The 25,918-nt window shown below is 48.5% G+C and overlaps 1 protein-coding gene across 1 annotated transcript in view; it reads left to right on the forward strand.

The window, feature by feature from the left end:
- Lrfn2 (leucine rich repeat and fibronectin type III domain containing 2) overlaps positions 1 to 20,594 on the forward strand; it is a 156,821-nt gene extending 136,227 nt beyond the window's left edge. Inside the window, exon 3 of the mRNA XM_074082252.1 lies at positions 19,267 to 20,594. Coding sequence (XP_073938353.1) covers positions 19,267 to 20,245 — 979 coding nt within the window. The 3' untranslated portion in view covers positions 20,246 to 20,594. The remainder of the gene's footprint in view (positions 1 to 19,266) is intronic.
- The last annotated feature ends 5,324 nt before the right edge of the window (positions 20,595 to 25,918 follow it).

Raw genomic sequence — 25,918 nt, forward strand, 5'->3', positions numbered from 1 at the left:
GATGTGGGGACTAGCTTGTATTACATAGTAAAGAAGGCAAGTGTTGAGGAACTCTGTGTCAGTGAGAGCTATTAAACAGTGACCCTCCTGACTAGGTAATGAGTTAGTGAACATAAGTTAAAGAGTCTTTTGGTTTAGTAATTAGCGCCTTCAAAGGTTCAAAGGTAAATGAATTACTGGCGAAACTGGTCCACTTGAGCCTTTTCATGCACTAATTGAAGTGGGTCCTATCCTGGGTTTGGGAGATGTGTATTTTGGAGGCTTCTGGGAGTAGGAGAAGTGGAATAAGTGTTATGGCCTGGTGAGAGGTGGGATTTGGAAGGAAAAAAGGGGGGCAATCATGTTAGATGGAACCAGTGAAGAAAGTGGACCAGACAGGAATGAACAGGATTAGTCAGGGTGTGTGCATCAGTAAGCTGCTGCCATGATAATGCTGCCTAACAAACAACCTGAGAAACCTAGGAGGTTACAATGCTGCACAGCTCTACAGGAGGTTGGAGTTGAGCTGGGCTGGGCTGAACTTGGCTCCAAGTCCCAGGTTCATTTGGAGACTGCTCAGTGTAGCTCATTCTAGAGTCTGGGGGAAGGGGCAAAAGTTATCCAGGTGTGTTCTTATCCTGCAAAAGCAGAATTCCAGAAGGCAAGCCAACTGCAGGAGCGAATGTCACTTCTGTTGTTATTACATCTGCTAAATTGCATTAGCCAAAGCAAGTTCCAAGGGCAGGCCCCAAACCAATGGGGCAGGAATGCATTCACCATCAGGCCTTGGCAAGGCGCTGGTGAATTTTTGCATTCCAAGCAAAAGAATAAATGAGACTGAGAGCTTAACCCAGCACACTCAGCTACCCTGGCCTCCTGAGCCCACATCAGATGGCCTAGTGAGTTTCTCCACAGGGATTCAAAGCCCTGCCCCTACATTTCTGATTTAGTGTTTGTGATGGAGCTGAGAGTCTGCATTTGGAATACAGTCTCCCAGTACACAGCTGCTGGTTTGGGGCCACACTTTGAGACCCTCTTGTCTATGGAAATAATAGGTTTGTGCAGAGAGATTAGAAAAGGACAGACTGGGTGGCCTTGTGTGTTACACACACTCACTACTTATGGAGACTTACTACATTCTAGAGACTGCTCTGAAGACTTGGGTGTCTTATTTGGTCCCCATGTAAGTCCTGTAAGGTGTGAGTCACTGTTGTCATTTGATGAGGGGGCCTCTGAGCCATCACTAGCAATGTGACAGGAGTTCAAAGACAATGTTCTGGCCTGACTTGGGGCTTCCTCCTGTTGGTGCCAAGAAGCCAGAGTTTGGTCCTGATAGCAGGAGCAGCCTAAGTTGAGAGAATCTCTGGATTTGGCATCCAATATTCATGTATTTGATTAGCAAATATTTGCTGAGAATCTACTCAAGACCCTAGGCTTGGAACAAGATAGGCAGAGTCCTGGCCTTTAAGGAGCTGATGTTCTTATGAGGAGAGAGACTAAGTTAAAAATATGCACTAAGAACTAAAATAAGCAGTAGGGAAACTCACTCTAAGGAGTGACATTGGAACAAGACCTAAATGGCATGAAGGAGGGAGCCAGGAAGAGGAAGCGTCACATGCAAAGTCCCTGGGATAGGAAGGCATTTGTCCTGTTGGAGAGGCAGGAGGACTCCAGTGAGTCTTGAAGCAGAGTGGCAGGGAGTAAGCTGGAGGAAGTGGCAGGGCTGCATCAGGTAGGGCCTCATAGGCCAGAGCAAGATCTTGGATTTTATTCTTACAGAGGTAGGAACTATTGGGGATTGAATGCAGGGGACTGCGTGTGGTTAAGAAATCAGAGTCTGGTGCCATGAAGAGAATGCACTTTGTGGGGAGGGGTGGAAAGTGGAGGCCAGTTACAGATTGGTACAGGGTCTCAGCTGTGTCTTGAGACACCCCCCCAACATCCCTGAGTATAAAATGGGCAATAGGAGATTAAGGTATTGGCTTGGCAGTGGGCAGGTTGTACTCAGGTGGGGCACCAGTTCAAAGGTCATGATGAGTTTGCTGACAGACTCATCGGGCTGTGTCTGACTGGCTGGGGAACCTTGCTGAGGCCCTGTCACTGCCCAGAGTAAAGAAAAGGAGCTTCTGACCCCCCTGTGCAGACAGAGCCTCCCACACCATCACTGTCCCAACTCCTCCACCAGGGTCACTCCACCCCTCTCCTCCTGCATCCCTCTCTCTGATGGGGACTAATTATTTATGCTCCTGTTTAATTAGCTCATTAGGCCTGTGCCACAGTATTTCTGACAATACCTTGCTTTCTCTAGTAGCTGTTGAGTGCTTTTGTGATGGTGTCTGGTTATGATGACACAAGCAGTAGTTGTGGGATATGATGGCAGCAGAGGGTCAGGAGCTTGGTGACATGTGCTCAGCCTTTGGGATGTGTGGAGGGGGTTCAGGGGGCTGCCGAGGCCCTGGGCACAGAGACGAGATCTGGAAAGCCAAGGTGGCGGTGGCAGCCAGCACCAAACACCAGGGAGATATTTTTAACACCCGTCAAAATGCCACTGTGCGTGAGCTGGTGCCAAGGGCTGCTTCCCAGGCTGCTCTGCTCTCCTCCCCAGCTTTAACTGTTGCCAGGAAGAAGGTCTGAGTGGAAAGGGAGGATTTGAAATCTTCCAGGTCAGAGTCTCTAGGAATCAGCAGTCATTCCCCCCCCAAGGTGGGGGGTGGGGAATGCTTCTGTCCTACAGAAGCTAGTGCATTGCAGGCTGCCTCCCTGAGTGCCCAGGCTCTGACTCAAGCCCTGCTTTCCCTCACCCTGTCTGCAATGGGACTCTGAACAGAACCCTGGCCAAAAACACTTCCTTCACAGATCTTCACAGATCAAAGGGCCTGAAATTCCACTGTTAGGGATGCATTTCTTTGCATCTATAGGTGGCAAAGACCTGGGAGATACTGAGGTAGCTTCCTCTGGCCAACAGGGGATGCTGACATAATGGAAGGCACAGTGGAAGCCCTGGCAGCAGCAGGAGGAAAGGGAAAAGCAACCTCAAACCCCAGCTGACCTGCATGGATTATTGCTAAGGGCTTAAAAGAGCTCAGGCTGAGGAAGGGCAAGGCCAAGTTCCTTGGAATCAGTCCAGCTCCTTGATCACTACAACTGTCTTAGACTTGGATCCTCTGTCTTTAAAATGGGCTTAGTTCTTCTACTTTCAAGACTGAAAGAAGTCCAGAATAAGAAAAGGACAGTTGAAGGTCATCCAGGCCAGCCATCTCCTTTCTTTGTGAATTCTTGTGATGCCCACCACTCCCACTCTCCAGTACCCACTTTGGATGCTGATGGGTCCCACATGGAGATGACTTCCAGAGACAAGAAATGACCTGCCTTTTTTCAAGATGCCCCCGTTAGCCCAGGCCCCCAGCCCAGCCCCCAGCACCTGCCCTCAGGTTCAGCTTTCATCTTTACCAGGAGTAAGACTGCTGCTTCCTCAAGTAAGTCTCTGTCACTTTTGAAGATGATTCTTGTGGCTCACCCAGTGTTTTTTTTTTCCAATTCTACTTCCTGCCTTTGTCCATTCTTGCCCTTCACCTTGAGCCATTCAGGAGGATTCATTGTGCGCTCATGATGCCAGGTGTGTGTCATGCTGTGAATTCGGTGAACAGGGCACTCCTGCCCTCCTTCAGCCCACCTTTCCCAAGGAGACAAATAGTAAATAACAACACGTGCAAGGCAGTCTGAGCTCAGGAGCCTTGGCTATTGTAAGTGCTATGTACGTGTATGTGACAGAAAGTCCTGGGGACTGACCTCACCAAAAGAAAGCTTTTTGTAGAAAAAGATTGCGGTCAAGTCAGACCTGAAGCAGTGAGGAGGCAGATATGGCAGGCAAAGTCAGCCATGGTTGTTCTTCTCTCGGGCAGGAAGGGGACTGGCGTGTGTCCTGTGGTTTATCTCCTGGTGCCTTGCCTCCGATGTAACCAGACTGGTGATGACACATGTGGGATCCAATAGTGGACAGGTTACCAGACATGGCCTGACCAAGGTGGCCCTGCCCCAGCTGGGGGTGGCCCCAGTCTGAAGATAGCCTCACCCCACCCCTGCCCATTGTGGTGTCAGTTGCCACATGAACAGGTGCTTCAAACACAGCTGCTCCCCATAACTTGCTTCCTCTTCCCTGGGCTCTTTCCAAAATAAAGCAGCCCAGGTTTGGGTGGCAGCTCTGTGATCAAGGCTTAGGAGGGGTAGCACTTGAGCATCACAAGAAAACATCATGGGGGACTAGGGCTCTATCTCAACCTTTTACTGATTTTTGATCTTCAATAAAACAACGAATTTTACCTGTGTCATTTTTTGTGCATGTTTATGTTGCAAGTCATCTGCTATCTTTGGTTGGAAGTCCATGGATTTACAAACCACAAAGCCAATGGGTGGAAATCAGGTCAACAGGGCCAAGTCAATGCAGGTGGCTTCTCTTGCAAAGATGATGATAATGAACCAGCCTTTCCGAGAAATGATTACATGCAGGTCCTGTCCTAGGTGGCGGCTGCTTTGTAGCTGATTTAATTCTTAGAGCATCCTGACAAAGAAGGTTCTGTTGTGAATTTGATTTTAGATGAGAAAACTGTGGCACAGACTGGCAAGGAAGGCTTGCCAAATCTCATCTGGCTCATATCCAACTGGCTCAAACCCAGGTCTGCAGCTGGAAGCCTTGAGGCACACAGCTCACATCTGCATGTTCCCTGCACAAAGCATACTCACAGTCATCCTGAGAAGCAGGAGTTGTTGTTATAACTATAGTATAGGGTAAGAATCTCGGCAATCAGAGACAGCTGCCTGAGGTCTACCAGAGAGGAAATGGCAGAGTCAGAATTTGAACCCAGGCCTTTCATGCTCTAAAGAGTGCTGGATCACTCCTCCTTTTCCTCCTGGGGCAAAGCCAGGATGGTGAGAGGTGAGATAGGTATCTTGGGGGAGGGAGAAGTTGGGGTTTCCATGGGTGATGTTTGCCTTTTTTTGCAATGCTAGGGATGGAACCTAGGAACTTGTGCACGCTTGGCAAAAATTCAACCACTGAGCTGTACCCAAGCATGGTGGTGTTTAATTAAAGGCCAGTGACTCCGTTGCCCTTCACACTGTCCCCTTCCCAGTTGCCTTCTCTACTAATGACCTCAGGACATGAGCCCATAGTCACTCAGCCACCATGAGGAAACAGGGGACACATGAGCCAGAGCAATGTACTTGCCAGTCCACTGATAAGGAGGAAGTAAGTGGCTGCTTCAGGAGGAGTCTCAGACAAATGGAAGGACTTCCAGGCAGTACTGGTGATGTCTAACAAATACCTGGGATTGAAGGCAGAAGGAGGACTTAACTGCTTAGAGGGCCTAGAAGATTCCATCTGAAAAAAGCAGGATAATGCATGCCTTTTGCTTCTTCTCCACACACAGAAACAATGGCCATGCCCTCAGGCATTCTAATTTATAACTTGTCATTTGAACCACAGCTGCTCTGCATCCCTGCTGCAGCCTCTTCACATACTGAAATGAAACTCGGGCCATGGTTCGACCCTAGTGATGAGGCAGGCTTGGGGAAAATTAATGGTCTAGACTCTGCCCTCTGTAAGGCTTCATTCCCCAGAGCCATGTGGCCACTGCCTCCCTGGCAGAGGGAGACTGGGGCCCAGCATTGAGGGCCAGATGGATGCATGGAACTGGAGGATGGCACCATGAATCTCTGACAGCACAGGGACTCCCAGCTCGGGGAAGTCTAGCAGAGGGAGAAGCTGATAGATCACAGCTGGGCTATTGACCTTGAGTCCTAAGCAAAGTGAAGAATAAAAGGTCATATTTATTTCATCAGAGCCATGGGAGCCATAAATATCTGAGTGTGAATAAAGACAGTGGTAAATCACTTGACATTCTGGGGAACCCACTGATCTGTCTTCTAGCTTTTGTCACTCTGTATCAATGTGTGCAGAGAGGCAGGAAAAGAAGAGATGGGGACTCCAGGGGTATCCCAAAAGTTGCTGGGTCTGCACTATAGCAGTTCTGAGAATTGCTGAGATTCATAGGCCTCTAACAGGTCAGGGCTCCCTTACTCTAAAACTATCTTTGCAGTGAGGGTACTCCTGACATCCCTCCCAAAGCCAAGCCACCCTCCCTGGCCTGAAACTTTCTTTTTCTCTCTTAACTGGCTGTATTTTTCTTATTTTTTTCCATAATACATTCTACTTTTTAAAAAAGTTTTATTAACATGTATTAATTGTACACAATGATAGGTTTCATTGTGACATTGTCAGCACAGTCTGCTTTCTAACACAACGAACAAGTTGTCAATGATGTGTATTATTTATTTGCTGTCTCCCCCTCCCCACCCAGGATGTCACCTCCATGAGGCAGGGTCTGTCAGTTGTCCTCATGTCTGGCACACAGTAGGTGCTATATGAACATTTCTTGAATGAATGAATGAGTCTTGAAATTGCCTGAGAAATGGCCTGACTTGACCTCTTGCCACACCAGGGAAGAGTTGAGATCCAAAGAGGATGGGACTTGTCCTGGTCACACAGCCTGTAAGGGTTGCAGAGGGGTAAGAAGAATCCAGGCTCCCATCTCCTGCATAGTCCAATCTGTGCCCTCACCTACCAGGAGGCGCAGTCAGTCATATCCTGTTACCCACCTAGTGGGTTCAGTAGCTGGGCAGCCCAGGACCTGGAAGGCTTGCTTGCTTCCTCCCTTAATTAAAAAAAAAAAGTAGTAAATTTACATATGACTCACCTTCTAACCCAATAGGAGCCCGAAAATATAGGCTACATAATTGAGGAAGTTCAAGGAATTGTCCTTCCTGAGAATTTTTAAGGGGCAGTACAGTGTTTATTAAGCACCTTCCCGCTGTGTAGACCCTCCTAAGCTGCAGGGGTGCACAGTCACATCTATCCAGCTGTGTGCCAAGTTTGGTTTTCAGGGCTTTTAGATACTTGTTCATTTAATCCTTCCAGCAATCCTTTGAAGTAGAGAGCTGCTGTGATTGCTCCATGCTACAAATGAGAAGCTTGAGGCATATATGCTAGAAAGCAAATGCCCCTGTTCTGGGTGCTGGGGCATATCAGTGGACAGTTCACTGTCTGGGACGAATCAATGAGCACATTGTATAGGTGCAGGGAGGCAGTGAGTTTTATGCAAATTAACAACAGTAGACCAGGAAAGGGTCTTGGGGTACTCAGGGTGGCCAGGGCAGACTTTCCTAGCAGAGTTTGTGGGAAGGGCATGCCACCAGAGGAGACAGCTAGGACAAAGCCCCCAAGGCTGGAGGATGTCTGAGGAGCCAAGAGGAGAGCTGGGTGAATGGAGCTAAGACAGTGGAGGACAGGTTATAAAAGATGGGGCAATGGGGTAATGGCACCAGGCTTCCAGAACCTTCAGGACCTTACATGCCCTGTAAAGGCACGGTCTCGTATTCTCACCCCTCATTTATAGGCTGCCAGCTGCTCCCAGCCTTAACCAGCAGTCTCTCTTACTCTCTCACTTCTGCTCATTCACTCACTCATGCTCCATATGTGGACACCACACACACACACACACACACACACACACACACACACAGATACACACTTGCACTCATGCACACACACACTGGCCAGTGTGTTACCAATAAGCTGGATGGGATCCTTCTCTACCAGATAAAAATCATGTGTTGATGAGGAGAAACTCTTCCAGTGCTGTCATCCCAGGCCCTTGGGTGTCCACAGTCTAGGGACAAGACTGGCAGACTCAAAGCCTTACAGCTCCAAGGCCTCAGAATAAGGAGCCTTTTGCTCCAGGCTTGAGAAGCCAGACTTATGGCTTCAGACACACAGACTGGAGGCTTAGTACTCTGGGCTTAACCACAGCAAGTAGCTGTGACACTTGGCAGCAATTATAATTCTTGACTTTCAGCAGCAGTGAGTGGTGGCAGCAGAGAGCAGCAGGCAGCACTCCTAGTTCCAGCTCTCACAGGCCTTGGGTGCTGGGAGCCTTAGCACAAAAGCAACAAATGTGGTAGCTCTTGGGATCCTCAGTCCTTGAGAACAGCTAGCATTGGAGTTCTCAAGCCTGTGCTGTCTGAGACCTTGGCTCCTAAGACCTGGCAGCTTCCTGGAGCTCTTCCAGTGACACAGGCCCTCCATTTCTTTTCTCTGGCTCTTACAGCCTTTGTTCTTTAGCCTCAGATCTCTGCCCTCTCTTACCTTCTCTCTCCTTCCACTGTCCCTCATTGTCTCTGCATCTTTTCTCATTTTTTCTTTTTTTGCTGTGGCTCCTTTCTAGAATTCTTCAGCTGCCTGTAATTGCTACCACTGCTGCTGCTGTTACCACCACCTTTGCAGCCACTATTGGTTCTGCTGCTACTTCCACCATCCTCTTGTCCTCTTTCATGTTACCAGCTCAGCCTACTTACTAATGATAAAAATCTAAAGTAGGCAAGAAAGGACCACTCAAGAGAAGTCTTTTATTGGGCCTAATGTTGTAACACAAGGAGTCATCACAGGAAGGTGCCCAGGTGGCTCAAAAAGTGAAAGAACAGCCTGCTTAGATAGCCAAAAAGGAGGTGTAGCAAGGGTATTTGCACTATTCGAAACAGACCTTCATGCAAGTGAAGGACTGTATTTGTGTCAATGATAGTACAGTCCCTCATACAATTGAAGGACTGTGTTTATACCAATCAGGCCTTTTGCTGGGCCAGCAGGGGAAATGGCTGTGGGGTCATCTGGAGCTCACTGAGGCTTATGATGGCAAGAAGTTCAGGCGAGCTGTGTGGAACACACATGGCAGTGCCTTCTCAAGCCAGAGTCGTGCTTTGGCAGAAGGCAGTCTTGGTTGCCATGTAGCTTCCTCAAAGTTTTAGTGGAGTGCTCAAAGCAGTGGCATGAGGGCTGTCTGGCTGTCTGCTTGCCTGATAGTCTTCCACACAAGGCAGTGGAGAATCAGTGAAGGGTCTGACAAGCTGTCAGTTAGGGAATCAAGTTGCCCACACACCTCAATTAACAGTGCTGGAGAGACCCCCAGAAAGTTCCTAACAAGAGCAACTCTGTGACTTTTTACACATGATTTAGTTCCTTACTAAAAGATGTCAGGCCTACATGGCATCCTCTAGGGACACTGCTGTGATTCAGCAGCTCTGTTCTGTACTTATTGTCCCCATGGGAGCTGGCTGGGGAGGATGGATAATAACTCTGCTACTTTTATTTATTCCCAATCAAAACCAGGATGGTGCACCACCAGGGCAGCCTGCACCAGCCTCTTGACACTCTGCCTAATGTTTCAATCCATGATGAGGCTCGTCTTCCCATTCAGCCTGCAGACTTGTCCCCAAGACTCCCTGTGGCCCAGTGGTTCACTTCTGCCACTGTGAGGGCTCCTGTTAGGAGGAAGGGAGGTGGGGTGGGGTAGCATCAGTGTTGTCTATAAATGTATGAATAGGTAGATAGATTGATCATTCAATCTATCAGCGATAGACGATAAAGAAGAAAGGCATTTACCACATGCATACATGAATGGTTGTATGTATCGGTGCTTTGCGTACATTGATCCTGGTTCTCACATGACTGCAAGTTAGATTGCAAACTCTTTTTACAGACAAGAACCAAAGCTCTGGGAAATTAAGTAATAATGGGGTAAAGATGTGGTCAGTTAGTTGTGGAGTCAGGTTTTGAGCCAAGAACCCAGGCTTCTTTGGTACCTGTGTGCTGTGATCTGCCTGTGCTTCTCCTGTCCCTCCCCACTTTAGGTAATGCTCTTGTGGAATTCTAGAATGTCTGAAGAGGGTACTGAAGAAGAGAGAAGGGAATTAACTTACCCTGAGTTGTACACAGTCATGAGAGAAGCTGTAGTTAGAGCCTCATCTACCCAATCTGAATATGGGGTTGTCTGATGGATGGGCACAGCTCTGCTGACCCATCCTCCCTCCCACATGCCCTGGGGTTTGAGTTTTGTCACAGCTTCCCCTTGGCTGGACAGAGCAGCATCCCTGCTTCTCTCCTGGGGTCTCCCTCAGGTCATTTGTCTCCCCAGCCATTCTCCCTTCCTGGCTGGCCTGCTTGTTAGAGGCAAGAACATCTGGGAGGGTCAGCAGAAACTCAGCCCAGAGAAGTGCTAAGCAGGACTCTCCTGACCACCTAGTGGGAAGGGCATTTCTCCACAGAGTGAGGCAGCAGGCAGAATGATGCAGCAACCCAGCAAGCTGATGTCCTTCAGGCCACTCATCACAGAGTCCACCCCCAGGCACACAGTTTGGAGCAGCCCCCAAGGAAGTGCCAGTCAGCATCTCCATTGCTCATTCATGCTGAGTGTCCTCATTATAAAAAGTGACAGCTCATGTTTGTGAATGCTTTGCCACTTGCAGACTGTGGCCAAGTAGACACAGAATTCTGTGTAAGGTTTCCCAGCATTGTGTGTGACAGATGAGGAGGCTGAGATTCAGGAGTGATTGCTCCTTGCCCAAGGTTGCTCAGCTAGCAGACTGTGGGGCTGAATTTAAACCTGATCTTCTGACACCAAGTCCCAACCTCATCATGGCTGTCATTTTATTGCACAAACATATTGTGGGCACTGTACTCAGTACTAAGCAGTGTAGTTAATTTTCACAAGACATCGTATGATCTGTGTTATGAGCCCATTTTGCTGGTGAGAAAACAGTGAGGCTCAGAAATGTGAAGTGACTCACCCCATGTGGCACAGTAGGCTTTCTCCACCATGGCACAAACTCAACCTGGGTATAGATACAATTTCCTTCTTCAAGGCTTCTGATCTGACAGAGGGAGAGGATTATAAATGAGGGGAAGACAACAGAGACCTCACACCATCCATGAAAGGACCATAAACTTTATTCTGCCCTAATTTGTTTTATTAAGAGTGCTATAGTTTGAATATGTGTGTCCCTTCCAAAAGACATGGGTGAAAGCCTCGTCCCAAAAGTAATAGTATTAAGAGGGGCCTCTAAGAGGTGACTGAGTCATGAAGTGGGTGACTTCATTAGGCCTCAAGATTGAAAGAAGAGCTCTCTTTTTATTTTGCTTTTGCTCCTGCTGCCATGTGCGGACACAGTCTCCAGAACAGAAAGAAAAACTAAATTTCTGGATTTTATAAGTAAATTACCCAGCCTGAGTATTCTGTTATATCAGTGTAAGTAGAAGAAGACAAAGGTCACTATGTACTTCACAACTGTCCCTGAGAAAAGCCTAGTGTGTAAACTGGTTTATTGCTAGGCACTGTCCCAGGCATTCTATGTACTTTCCCTCATCAAATCCCAACAATATTCCTAAGAAGCTGCTACAGTCTTCCTACTAATCTCTGGCAATGAGGATTACATCTTCTGCCTAGAGCAGAGCACCTCAGTGAGGGAGTAGGATTAGAACTCAGGCCCAGTTACTGACTTCAGCAACTTCCCCAGGTCTTTCATTCATGCCATATTCCTTCTGGAACAGTCTTCACCTTCAACTCTCAGTACACATGGAAAAGTACAACCAGATGGCCCTTCTACCCTCTCAGGTCCCTCCTCAAACGCTGCCTGCTGTCCCAATGAACCCATGGGTGACAGAACTACGAAATCCTGCTGTGGCAACTGCCACCTTAGCATTTTCAAACTGACAAATCTATTTCCAACCTGTTTTCTACCTGCCCACCTGGCAGAACTTACTTTGTGATAGCATTCTCTTCTGGCCATTTTTATGGTGGTAAAACATATATAACATTTATTGTTTTCATCACTTTTAAGCATACAATTCAGTGGCATTGAATCTGTTCATGTTGTTGTGTGTTTTGCCATCAACAATTCTCATTCCCTCTCCCTGAAGCTCCCAGAAACTACACTTTCCCTTTCTGTCTCTAGGAATTTGACTGCTCTGGGTCTTTCATGTAAGTGGAATCACACAGCACTGTCTATTTGCACCCAATGTCTTCTAAGTTTATTCACATTGTAGCATGTATCAGAACTGCATAAAAATGGGGACTGCTTCACAAATGTATATGCAAATCTCTATGTGGTTCCAGTTGCCTAAAAAGGCTGCTGAAGCAAGCACTATGACACTGTTTTTCAGGAGGCTGGCACTGGCTTTGCCCCTGGGTGCCACCCCCCCATGTAATTATGGGTCTGCCAGTGGAGCAAATTATCCAATCAGGTTCATCACTAGGCAAGGTTGACTTGGTGCCAGCCAGTTGTCTTGGACACAGCTGGTGGGGAATCCTCATTTTTCACACTTCTGTGTTTGCAACCAGGTATAATTTATCTGACACCTTCCTGTAGAGCAAGCTCTTCTCAGCTATTCCAGGAAAAAAATGGCAGCTATCATTATCATCATCACTGAAAGACAGACAGACGGAGGCTTTGTGTGGGCTAGGGGGCTGGTCCTGGGGACTCAGGCTTCAGTGACAGAAATCCTTCTTAAAGAGAACAAAATGGGAGCAAGGTGGCTTCAGAGCAGCACTGGGGAATCACAGGTGTTTCCATGGACAGTGAGCCACTGACAGGTGGGAGGTGGCTTCTGGAGAATCCCGTTTGCCCCTTGGAAAGGGTGTGCTCATGAGGCATGTTATGTGCTATTGAGGGAGTGTGTGGTCTGACTCTGTTCTGTGCTGCTCAGACCCCCAGAAAAGAGGGCCAAAGACAAATTGCACATGATCAAAGAAAAAGTGTATTCCTAGAAAATGGTTGAAAGACATGGAAATATTAATTTTGGAAAAGCAAGAGCTCAAGATGATCTGAGAGAGCCACTTCACAATTTAGGAAGCACCACCCTGTGTGAAAGAGACACAGGCTGTTCTGGGAGGCCCCATGGGACTGCATTAGGACACTGGATAAAAGTCCTCTCATAGCTTCCATATTTCAGTCCAGTGAGAGCTAGCTGGGAATCCCCAGAACTGGGGAGCTGGATGGGCTGTCACAGGGGTGGCAGGTTGCTGGCAGTGCAGGAGCAGATGAGCTTTGCTGGAGGGACTGGTGAATGGGATGGCTGTCAGGGCCCCTCTCACTCTTCAGTTCCTGCAGTCTGTGGATGGAGGAAGATGAAAGAGGAAGAATTAGAAAGAGCCAGTAGCCATGTAGTGAGTCCATGGAGAGTGTGCCTATCTGTCTCTCGCTCTCTTACTTATGATTATGATGATGGTGATGTCAGTGGTGATAATAGCTGCCCTTTGTCTCTTGGAGTAGCTGAAAAGGGCTTGCCCAATAAGATGTCAGATCAATTATACCTCATTGTAAGCGAGGCCCAGGACCTGCACCAGACAGAATCAGGCCTCAGTCACTTGCCGCCTGGGCTAGGCTGTGTATAAATCTCCCTGGCTAGCTGGTATCTACCTGATGGCTGCCTTCATTTCTCTATCCTCATTGGGATGGGACAGCTCCCTTGTTTGCAATCACTAGTATCAACTGAGCACTCACCATGGACCAAACCTTGTTCCCTGTATAGGGATCAACTCAGTCCACATGCTCTGCCTCAGAATCCCAGTCCCATTGAAAGGAACACAGCTCTGTTACTCACTGATATGGCAAAGTCACTGTGAATAAGGCAGTGCCTTGGGTACTTGGGGAAACCCCATATTCTCAGTAAGGAAGGAGTCTGTAGAGCAGGAAGAAAGCCAGGACCAGGTCCTGAGGCCTAGCTTGCAATGTGATAAGAGGCCTGGTGCTTGGAACCCTCAGTGTCTCACACCTGCTCCTGGATAATCCTGTTCTAAAGAGTAGCTAGGAGCCTCCTTGTGTATGTGGACAAGGCTAGCACTTGGCACCAGAAACCAGTATAGGGCCTCTACAACTTGCACTGATAATTCTCTCTAACTACACGCACACTCACAAATGTTATTTCTTAGACACAGATATGCCCCACATTTGTTTCACATACCCCAAGCCTACACTTGCACATCCATGAAAGGTCTTCAGGAACTCTAGCAGTTAGCCTCCAGGATACACAAAAGCACCTCTCTGGTCCCCCATCTCTTCAGGCTCAGCCAGGGTCTCAGATCTCACCACTAACCATTTAAATAAGTCTTTCCACACTACTTTAGTCTCCAACATCTAACAAGGACACCTTCACTCACAGTGCAACATCGGCACAGCATTGGTTCCAGAAAAGGAGGTACAAAATGGGACAGGATTTTGCACATCCTCAAGGGAGAGACAGGCATGGACAAACAGTCCCCAGAAGGAAGAGCTTAGCAGAGAAAGGAGGGTAAAGGGAGAAGAGAGGTCAGAACACACTCTGGTTGAGTCAAAGATGGTCTCTGAGTTAGGCCTCAAAGGATGGAGGTCCTTAGGTGGAGAAAGAGATGAAGTGTCTAGGAAGAAGGGCTGCCCTAGGCAGTGGGATCAAGTTGGATTTTTTGAGGCGTGATGAGTGGTTCAGGAGGGTGGTGAAGTGCTCCCCATTGGAATTCCATTAGGTTTAGCTGGGTGTGAATTGCTGGCATGGAGGAATGATATCTGACCCCAAAGTACAAGAGAAAATGATGTTAATAGCGTATCCTTATCAATGTAAAGTTTATATCCCTGTGTCATTTGGGATTTAGTCAGAAAAAGAAAGAATATTTTAGGTCTTTCCAAAGGGGATTCAGTACAGGATGGAGTTACTAAGGGTCAACCAGGCGATAATGAGCCTCACAGAAGCAGCAGCCCTGGGAAGCCACTCCCCACCCCCATCCAAGGCTGGAAACACAGTGAGAGATGACATGACCAGGACTGAGATCCAAATCTGTGTGGCGGGAACTGACACCCAGGAGCTAGGATCAAAGAGGACTCAGGCTGACAGGGAGAAACCACTTAAAGAGGAAGTCCTGTGCTGCATCTGGCTTTTCACCTCTTCCTACCCTCCTCTGCTTGCATTGGCCAACTCTACCTGGCAGCCTGAAAGCACAGAATTCTGGGAGCAGCAAGGAAGCCTGGGACATGTAGTTCTCTACCATGCAGAGTGGGGCAGAAGAAAGGAGAAAAATGGATTTGGGAGCAAACCATAGGTTGACTGGGATGCTCTGTGAATTCTTAAAGCTCTGTGGATTTGTTTGCCATGGGAGGAGAGAGAGACAGAGACAGAGGCAAAGACAGAGACAGAGATAGCTAGAGACAGAGTCAGAGAGAGTCAGAGAAAGAGAGACAGAAAGAAAAGAAAGACTCAAAGCAGCCACTTAGGCCTGTTTTGTTTTTCTTGGGTAAGTGCTGGGGTTGCAGTTTCAAATTGTGTTTTAGAGTGTGTGAGCTTAATTAAATTTAACACGTTGGAGCAACTTAACTTAAAATAGCAATTCATGCATTCTGTTAACAGAGATGTCACTAGTTTATATGATGGAAAGAAATGCTTCAGGACTTCAGGAAATTGTTTTTTTCACAGACAGGGCTGGAGCATGCTGGCTGTGCCCCTGGGTCCACCGCCCCTCCTTTACTTTGCTTTCTGCCCTGGAATACTGACCAGAGTGACCATGGACTCTTCTTGGTTTGGTTCTCCATGGAGAATAGCAGCAGAAGGCTGGGGCAGGACACTGGGAGGTTGACTACTTAGTCATCTGGTCCATGCCTGGTGAGGTTGCCCTGTCCCCTTTAACCAAATCCTCTAGGCCATTATGTTTTAATGAGGGGTGATTTTGAGCCCAGGAGACATTCAGGAATGTTTGGAAACATTTTTGGTTATTCCCACTGGGAATGTGTTCTGGCACCTAGGAGGTGGAGACCAGGGTTACTACCAAACACCTGAAGAGAGAAGGCAGCCCCATAACCAAGACTTAACCAGGCCAATGGTTCATGGTGCCGAGGCTGAGAAACCCTGCTCCAGCCTGGCTTCAAGCCATTCCCTGGGAAGCACAAGCTTTATTTCTGCCCAATCTGCTGCAGATCCATGCTTTTGTAAGAATGTAATAGAAATAAATTATGCTTTTGAATGTGTCAACCCAATGCCAAATAGCTGTAAAACTTTAACGCTTGCTCTCAATTTCTGTGTGGTCTGACCATGGAGCAGAAACAGTTCATGGACTAGCATCCATTTGTGGACCACATTATGAGAGGACTGACCTACAATGGTTCTTTCTCCTTCCTGGGCAGCAGGAGGGCATGTGACATCTCAGTTGCTATTGGACTTGGGTGACTCCCTATTCCCTTGTGATCTCCCATGCCCTGCCTACCTCTGCAATTAGTCCTTTTGTAAATATAGTCTTTACTTATTCCTCCAAACTGTGCCTACTTTCCCTACAGGGCCTGACTGATTCTGGGATGTTTTCCTGCCTAAGCACCAAAGTTAGAGGGTGTGGAGGTGGGAGGATGAAAATGGGATTGGCAGCCTGGATTTGGAACCCAGCTGAAGAACATGGACTGTCTCATTCTTCTTCTCCTTCCTCTTTTGCTTTCTTGTGGTGCTGGAATTGAAACCACAAGAATATGGTTGACTATGAATACTAGGCAAGAATGCTAACACTGAGCTACATACCAGTCCAATTTGCCCCACTTCTTATCTCCTAAGACCACACATGTACGAGGTCATAGGGTAGAGGAGCCAGAGGCTATCTTCTTGCTCTTCATTCTGGGATGCAGGCTTGTTCTTTGGCCTGTTTCTGGTGGGCCAGATACAGTGTGGATCTTTCTCAAGCCTGATCTTCATTGCTGGTGCCAGTGTCTTCCAGGGACCAGCCTGGCTCTCTGGTACCTCCATGAACATCACAGCCCACTCGTGGCCTCACAGAACTATGATTTTGCTGATTTGGGAAGCAAGTGGAGACACAGAGAGAGAAAAGCCAGGCAGGGCCACACACAAAGTCACCTCCAGGGAGGCAGCTTAACCTTTCTGTGCCTCAGTTTCTTATCTGTAAAGTGGAGGTGGCAGTAATTGTAATTACCTCAAAACAATTGTTGGGAAGCTGAAATAAATTTTAATCCCCTTTAAAGCTGAAGGTAGTGTCTGGCACAGAGCAGAGCCTCCTGTTGCTATTCTTTGTCTTTTGTCATTGTTATTGTTATTACTAATAGAAGTGTCTGCTTTCCAGGAGAAGGCAGCTAAACATGAAGGTGATTTCTGGCCTCATGGTCCAGCTCCTATGTCCTGAGACTGCTGAAAGGGTAAAGTGAAGGAGTGGAATGTGGATAGTCATGTCCCATAGCAGGTGTCCTCTCCTCACACAGCTGTGCACTCACATTACCCAGGAGCCACCGAGGTGGTAGAGTCCAGGGTTCGCTGCAGATGCTGCTGGGTGGCCTGCTGTTGAGTCCCAGCTCTGCCATATCGTCTTTCCTTCCCACCTCTGCCTTCCTATCTGTGAAATAAGGATCATGGAGTGGCCACATAGAAAGCTGAGTGGACAGATGTTGGGCACAGAAGACAGCCTGACACACAGCTGCCAGGGGTTTGTTCCTAATGCTGCCCTGCTCTGGGCCTACTTAGCTGCTGACACTCCAACTGGCATCATTGGTCCTGGGTAAAAGGAACTTGGCCTTGGCTAACTCCATCTTCCATGCAGCACTGGCTGCACCAGGCTCCTTGAACCTTGCCCAGCAGATGGCTTAGCAGCCCAGGGACCCTACTGGTGAGTCACAATGTGCTCTGAGCACTGCTCCATGGATGGGGTAGCCAACCAGCTGCAGGCCAAAGAGGACTTTTCACTGAAATGTGGAAACATGTCCCCATGTCTGTTTCACAATGGGGAATAAACCCAGACAGATCAAAAAGCAAGTATTGAAGCCCCACTTAGCCTGAGTCTCAGCCATTCCTTCCCTGTGAAAGGACAGCCATGATACCCAGGCAAAACTAAGTATGTAAAGTCCTGGCTAGACCGAAGGGGTTGCCTGCAGGGCTCTTGCTACAACCACTCCTGCATCTCCTGCTCTGGCCTCTTCTACCCCAAGCTCTGTGAGGTAGGGGTGGGGCTTGGGGCATCCCCTTCAGAGGGGCTCCCCAAAGGTGAGGAGGGCAGCATCAACCTTCAGAGCTGCACACTGATGGTACGTCAATATTTGTCAGTTCCCTCCTCTGTACAGTTCCCAGGTGGAAATCTTCAGGCTTTGGTATTTCGTATTTGAGATCTCAATTAAGTTGCCTGATTCTGGGTTCAAGGGGCTGATGGGAACTGATGGAGCCTTTCATTTTCAAGTAGTAGGGATAGGAAAATGGGAGCTCTGGGGGGAGTTGAGAGGCTGAGGCAGGTATTTCTGTAGGAGATCTATGGGACCAACCCAGGTACCATCTCTGTATATGAAGCATGATACCTTGACAAAGATCTTAAAGATCAGGATTCATGTGCAGACTTCCAGAAGGTCCACACAGGAGAGGTCCTGCCCGTGCTGTGGTGTACAAGCTCTGGTGAACCACTGTCCACCAGACTCTCCTGGAAGGTAGAGGAACGAGGAAAGGCTTTTCTGACTAGGAAACTCTTCCCCAGACCTCTTGGATGAGCTGGCCTGCTGTGACTGTGATGAGGGGTTTGCCCATCCCCCTGGGATGCAGGGCTGCTCTCCAGACTTCAACAGGCACTGTCTTTGCTCTGAATGGCATGCCTGCTCACCACCGGCTGTCCTGTCCTGCTTAGACATTCCACAACCTGCAGCAGCCAGTGCCCCTCCTGAGTCAGGTGACAGGGGTAGCTACTCAGGACCTCAGCTCTGACTCTTCATAGCATGGGACCCAGAAAGATGTGGATGGTGGCTCTGAGGATTCTCAGAGGACCAACAGTGGGATTGGGTATGTCTCGGGGGGGGGGGGGTGGCAGATATCAGGGAAGGGGTGGGCACACCTCTGTTTAATCCTGAATCTTCCTGCCTCTAACCTCTCTGTCTCTTGTGTCTCCTTTTGCTCCTCCCTGTGTGCTCTTGCTGAACTCTGCTGGGTTTCTCCTCTTTTCTGTACCTGTGCTTCTAAACACCTCCCCTTGTCTCTGCCTCCAACTGCCCTTTGTCCTTCTCACCTTCAAATTCATTGCGTTCCTTTCAACATCCTCTGCACATTTCCTTCATCTGACCTCTGACATGGCCCCTCTGCCTCCCCATCTTTGTGACACTCCCTGCCTGAATCTCTCTCACTTTCCCTTCCATCCCAACCTTTACCTGGCTCTCTCTCCTCACATCTTCATCATTTTCACTATTTTCTATGCTCTACTCCTGTCACCTACCTGCCCCTTCCTCTCCCTCCTCTTCATCTCTCCCTTTTCCTGTCTCTGCATCTCTCTATGGCTTTCTTTTGCTCTGGTCCATTCTCAATCTGTGTCCCCGCATGCCTCTGTCTATCCTCCCTCTCATTGCTCTATTTCTGCCTCTGTCCCTTTGTCCCCTGCCTACCACCACCCATCCTCTATCCTCTGTGTCTACCTCCCTCCCCAGGATGATCCCAGCCTCCAATAAGGCTTTCGTGGTCAACAACCTTGTATCAGGGACCGGCTATGACTTGTGTGTGCTGGCTATGTGGGACGACACAGCCACAACGCTCACAGCCACCAACATCGTGGGCTGCGCTCAGTTCTTCACCAAGGCTGACTACCCGCAGTGCCAGTCGATGCACAGCCAGATCCTGGGCGGCACCATGATCTTGGTCATCGGGGGCATCATTGTGGCCACGCTGCTGGTCTTCATCGTCATCCTCATGGTACGCTACAAGGTCTGCAACCATGAGGTCCCCAGCAAGATGGCAACGGCTGCTGTCAGCAATATGTACTCACAGACCAATGGGGCCCAGCCTCCACCTCTGAGCAGTGCTCCTAGCGGGCAACCCCCACCAGCACCACCCAAGGTGGTAGTGCGAAATGAGCTCCTGGACTTCACTGCCAGCCTGGTCCGAGCAAGTGACTCTTCTTCCTCCAGCTCGCTGGGCAGTGGGGAGGCTGCAGGGCTGGGACGGGGTCCCTGGAGACTCCCACCCCCTGCCCCTCACCCCAAGCCCAACCTTGACCGCCTGATGGGAGCCTTTGCTTCCCTGGACCTCAAGAGTCAGAGGAAGGAGGAGCTGCTGAGCAGCAGGACTCCAGCGGGGAGAGGGTCAGGGACTTCAGCCAGGGGCCACCACTCAGACAGAGAGCCACTGCTGGGGCCCCCGGCTGCCCGCACCAGGAGCCTGCTCCCCTTACCCCTGGAGGGCAAGGCCAAACGTAGCCACTCCTTTGACATGGGGGACTTTGCGGCTGCAGCTGCAGCAACTGGTGGGGTTGCCTCTGGGGGCTACAGCCCTCCTCGGAGGGTCTCGAACATCTGGACGAAGCGCAGCCTCTCTGTCAATGGCATGCTCCTGCCCTTTGAGGAGAGTGACCTGGTGGGGGCCCGGGGTACATTTGGCAGCTCTGAGTGGGTGATGGAGAGCACCGTGTAGCTGGAGAACTCCCTCCCTCCCACCCTGAGAGTGGAGAGGAAGGGGAAGAACCTTCATGGCAAGTCTTTGTGGAGTTTCCATGGTGATGTTTACATCCAGGGACAGCTTCGTCTCTCTTGTCCCTCCCATCCAGCCACCCACCCCATGTCACCTTCCCAGGCCCGTCCCCACCACCCAGCGGGGTGTGCTCAGGGAAAGCAGACTCGCTCAAATGTTGGACTGAGCCCTGAGTGTTTGGAGAGGCGACATTCTGCCTTTCTAATCACCAATGTAGCGACAAGCAAGCAGCTTTGGATTGCTTATGGGTCCGGTGTTGTTTTATTTCTTAATTTAATTTTTTCATTTCCCAGACTCTTCCTCTTCATTCTCATGGATAACAGAATTTCCTGTGCATGTGGATGAGGGTTCCCAGAAATCCTGGTAGTGGGTGATGATTGCCAATTGACAAGACACAGGAATGCCCCTGGCTCCAGTCTTGTTTGGGGGAAAGACCGTGGTGTCACCTGCTCAGAGATCTCATTATTCCCAACCACCCCCACACCTCGATCTGGGAGGTGTGAGTGACCTGATAATTGACCCAGTTTCCTTTGCTTTTCCAAAATGACACCCACGCCTAGCACAGCAGCATAAGCCAGAAAGAAGGGTAACTCCAGGACATCTGTGGGGGCAATGAGGGGCTCTGTGCTGTAGGACAGAAGGGTTCTTACTCTGGGGTTGCTTTGGGTGTTTTGCCTCTTTAGGGGGAAGCTGGGATAGGAAGCCCCCTTGAGCTTGTGCTGACCAAGAGGGCTTCTCTTAGGGACAAAAGTATGGGGTGATGGAAGGGCAGTGGACTTTGGCATAAGAAATTTGCTCAAGGTCATATAGTGCATTAGTGACCAAGCCAGAGTAGCAGGTCAAAGCTGCCTACCTCCTGGGGGAGGTGGGTGGGATCCATGACCCTGTCTTCCCCCTGACTAGGGCAGTTCTGTGTCCAAAGTCTGTCGCATGTCTTTTCCTAAATAAGGTGACTCAGGATGGGATGTGGGAAGGGGGCTGCTTTCTTGTGGTTCCCTGTGGAGAATCCATAGATGTAGGTTACAAGATGATGAGGGGCACATGAGCTCCTGTCCATCCAGAGATTAACTCAACAGTCCCAGACAGCCAGGAGGAAATTGCTTTAGACAAAGCTGGACAACTCCCTGCCTGTCTGTTGTTCCTGGTCTCTGTCTTCTTCCTTCTAGGTCTCTCCTCATGGCAACACACCACCTCTCCCTCCCTTGGAATTCCCAACTCATTCTTTCCTCTCCTAAGCTTCCTCCCTATACCGCTAACCTCTCTCTTCTTCTTCTTTCTTCTTCCACATGCAACCACTCAGCCTGCAAAGCACACAGGTGAGACCATTCTGGACTTTAAAGTTCTGATAGGCTCCAACCTGGAGCTGAGCTACTGGTCCCCAACTCTACCCAGGAATGCACAATGCAGGGCAGCACTGCCTCTGCAGGTTTGCCTTCTGGCTCCAGCCCAGGAGCCTCCAAATCCCTTGTCCACATCCTTCCTCCCTCTCCTACTCCCCTCTGCTCCTTTTCCCTCTCCTTTCCTTCCCTCTACTCTCCTGTCTCCATTCCTTTTTCTTCCTGTTACTCTCTGCCTCCCTGCCCATCCTTTTCTGGTTTTGACAAGGTCATTAACAGACCAGGCCAGTGTCTTCTATGACTCCAGGATAATTTTCCAAGCCAGTTCTAGTGTGCCAGAGAATATCCTTCCCTGTCATAGCAGCCCCAGACCTGGGTGAGGTGAAAGGAAATTTCTCCCTCTCTCCATTTCCTCCCCCTTTCTCCTCTCTTCTCTCTGTATCTTTCCCATTCATTCTGTCAAAATGTAGCCATTGTGGAAGTGGTTTCAAATACCACCTTCCTTTTTGCCTTTGAACTCTGACTCACAGAGGGGAAGTGGTGGACAGTGGAAGGGGAGGAACCAACTCACTGTCTCTTCTCCTTGTCAGTGCTCTGAGCTCTGTCGTGACATGATATGTACCTGCTCTTGTGTTTGTCATGTTTCTGACTTGGAGTTTGAGAAAGCAATGTTCCTGTGGTCAGAATATAAATGCCAATCTTCTCCTTCAAAAAGTACAGGAAAATGTACGGTTTTCAAGAAAACCACCACATACTTCCTGGGGGTGGGGGGAGAAGTTAAAAAAAAAGACCATTCTTATGTCTGTGAATGTCTGCTGTTCATTTCTCTGGAAACTCCAGGTTTTCTAAAGATGACTTTGAAGTGCACTTTCTCTCGCACCTGTGTTTGTTACTGCCTGGCAAGAGCTTGCTACCTGCCATCTTCATGTGTAAAGTGGGGGAGTCTTCTGAAATAGGGGTGGGGCTGTCTTTCCAGAACAAAGGGAGAAGACTGTGCAGTGAAGCTCCAGGCTGAGAAGGGAGTTGTCCTTCCCCAGCTGTCCCCATCTGTTCTCTGTCCCCCATCCCACCTGGGGATCCCCCATTCTCCAATATACCAGCCTTCTTTTTCCTGAACTGTTCCCACCAGTGAACCTAGCCACCAGGAGTACACAGGTACCTGACTCCCATTTTGGTCCGGCCTTGGAGGATGGCATTTTTTCAAAAGGGTCTTTTACTGGGGAACCATGGAAAGACAAACCAAAACCTAAACCCAAGTATAAAAGCAAACTAGCTTTCAGAATGCAGCCTCCTATCCCTGTGTCTATGCCATGTCTATGCCAGCACTGCCCAACAGGAATGTAGTATGAGCTACACTGTAGTTTTAGATTTTCTTGTAGCCCACAGTAAAGTATAAAGAAACGGTACAATTAATGCTAGCAATATATTTTACTTAACTCAATATAGCTGAAGTATTATTTCAATATGCAGTCACTTTAGTATTAGTAAAAAGACAATTTACAATCTTTTCGTACCAACTTCTAGAAATCTGATGTGTATTATACACGTACAGAAAGCACCTCCCACCTTTAGAGTGCTTGAGAGTCACATGTAGCTAGGACAGGTCACTGTACTGGCAGCATGGCTCTAGACATACTTAAATAGTTAACTTAATAGTAGTTAACTTAAAAAGCTCAGGTTTTAGAAGGTGAAAGGCATAAACACTGACTACTTGCAGTTTTCAGGTACTGTTCTTGGTGCTTTACATCCATTTCTTTCTAGATCCTTTCTACCTTCTTTCAATGGGTATATTATTAGGTCCATTTTGTAAATGAAGCAGCTGGAACTCAGAGGGGTTAAGTCATTTATCCCCGATCACACAGTAAGTCTGACTACAAAGCTCTGCCATGACATCACACTGCCTCCTTATCTTTTCTTCCTCCTTTCAACCTGTTATAGATTGTATTTGATACTGACTAAACTCAAACCTAGCCTAATTTGAGCCTTGGTTTGATCACAAGTTCTGATAGAATCCTCAGAGTGCTGACTCCAGGCCTGAGCCTTTGGTTTAAGTGGTTCTTTCTGACCTCACACTGGCTTTTCTGGCCTTTCTTAGCTTCTAACACATTCCCTTCCCTGGTCAGGCAGATTCTTCCAGGGTTCAAACTGCCTTGCCTGAATCACCCTAGCTCTTCTCCCTGCTTGGTGACCTCTAGGAGGCCTCTAAGCTAGTATGCCTTCCATCTTCAGCCACATCTGGTCTCATCTGCCCTGAGAACCTGCAACTTCTCCCCCTGAATATAAAAAGCCTCACCCCAGCTTGCTCCTATGGCCAAATCATCTTCCTACCTCCTCCTATTCTAAAATGCTTGTCCCTAGCAGGAAGACACTTGCCACCCCAGATCCTCTTTCCTTAAGGTGGAAAGCCTTGAACTTTTCCATCTTTGTGAGAGGAAAGATGGCAGAGACAATTGGAGTCCAGCTAATAGCCAAATTTTCTAGCAAAGCAGTTCAACCCCCTTTCCCTTATTCTTGATAATGACACACCCTCAGTCTCCCCTCAGAGGAAATATTTAGCTTTTTTCTTTTTTTTTGGTGGTTCTGGGGTTTGAACTCAGGGCCTACACCTTGAGTGACTCCACCAGCCCTTTTTTGTGATGGGATTTTCAATATAGGGTCTCCGTGTATTTGCCTGGGTTGGTTTCAAACCTCAATTCTCCTGATCTCTGTCTCCTGAGTAGCTAAGATTACAGGTGTGATCCACCAGCACCCGGCTCCAGTTTTTCCATGATAACAGTGTTGAAATGCCAAGAGATCATAGGCACACACACACACACTCTCACATACACATACATATTTAATTTTCAGCCAGGCAAGAGGAAGGTCACTGTGTCAGGTTTTCTCTTCCCGACATAGAAAGGAACTGTCGCTCCTGAGTCTGGGTTACCAATTTCCCATGCATACAGCTTGAGATTGTCAAGTCTTCTGATCTCCACATGTTTTCAGTAAGGTCTCAGGGCGTCAGCAAGCTGGGTGTGGTTCCCTCTGTGCTATCAGCCATTGGGATTTCTGCAAACTGCAGCTATAAAAAAAGACAGACTTACTCCAAAGAAAAGACTGTTGGCCTGCAACAGTCAAAACCTGAACATGCTTTAAATATCACACCCAGCAGTTCTGGGTCATGCATTTGGCAACAGGAAGAATTTGTTGTGACAAGACAGATTAGCACAGGTAAATACCTGAGGTTTCTTCCTTTTCGTGATAGAACCAGAGCCATCCAAGTAGTTCTCCCAACAGGTAAAAGGAACATTGTCTTTCACAGTTTAAAAATATCTATTTGTTCTTTCAGGCTTTAAACTATGACTGTAGTTTCTAGCTACCATCACCTTAATTAAGGCTCTCCACATCCCAGCTGGACTGCGTTTACAACAAGTTTCCTGGGTTCCCTTCCCACAGCTTCCCCAAACCAAAGACAGGAGCCAGCCTTTGCCTCCAGCAATCCCCATCAACCATTCAGGATCTTCTGATGGGGCAATGATCTTGTCCCTGTTCTCAATTTGAATAATGTCTGCGATCTTTTTTCTGTCATGACTGGGGAAGTGGATCCAGATTGCAAGCTCTTCCCCGATTATGTTCTTTTTCTTATTATGATCATTGATCTTCTGGTCCCTTTATCTGGCAGCCCAATATCAACAGTGTTGCTGGTGAATCAGAGCCAGTGCTGTCCTCCACCATCTCACGCTGGTGATGGGCTGGGGCTGGGGCTGGGGCAAAGAAGATCACATGATATCCATTCTGAGATGTCAGTGTGTCCTGTTCAGTTCCCTACTGACGAGGGCTGGAGCTGGGGCTTCACCCACCTCTATAGGATCCCCAGACCTACCTGGTCTGCAGCTCAGCTCACCAGCCAACCTCCCACAGCCTCAGGCCCTTTGTCCAGGCTGTCTATCTGGCAAGTTGAGGGTAAACAAGCCCCCTCTCCTTTTGTACCTCCTCTGTTACATGTTCATCAGTGCTTCCTGTCATACCCATCAGCAACTCTAACATTTATTTACTTTTGCAAGGGTGACTTTTCTTTCCCTTGAATCCCCTAAACTTCATCCAAGATATCCCCTGTTCCCCAAACTGTGATTTCCCCTATTAGCTGGCATGGTTCCCATTTTCTCAGAAAGCAAAATCTCAGAGCCCCACACCTGATCCCTCAACACAGACTCGACAATCCTGGTAACAAGCAGGTATCCAGCTCAACATTTGAGAGGAATATTGCCAAGAAGAAGGGATTTTAGTCCTCAATTACACC

This window comes from Castor canadensis, chromosome 8 (genome assembly GCF_047511655.1).
Source record: "Castor canadensis chromosome 8, mCasCan1.hap1v2, whole genome shotgun sequence".
Classification (NCBI taxonomy): Eukaryota; Metazoa; Chordata; class Mammalia; order Rodentia; family Castoridae; genus Castor; species Castor canadensis.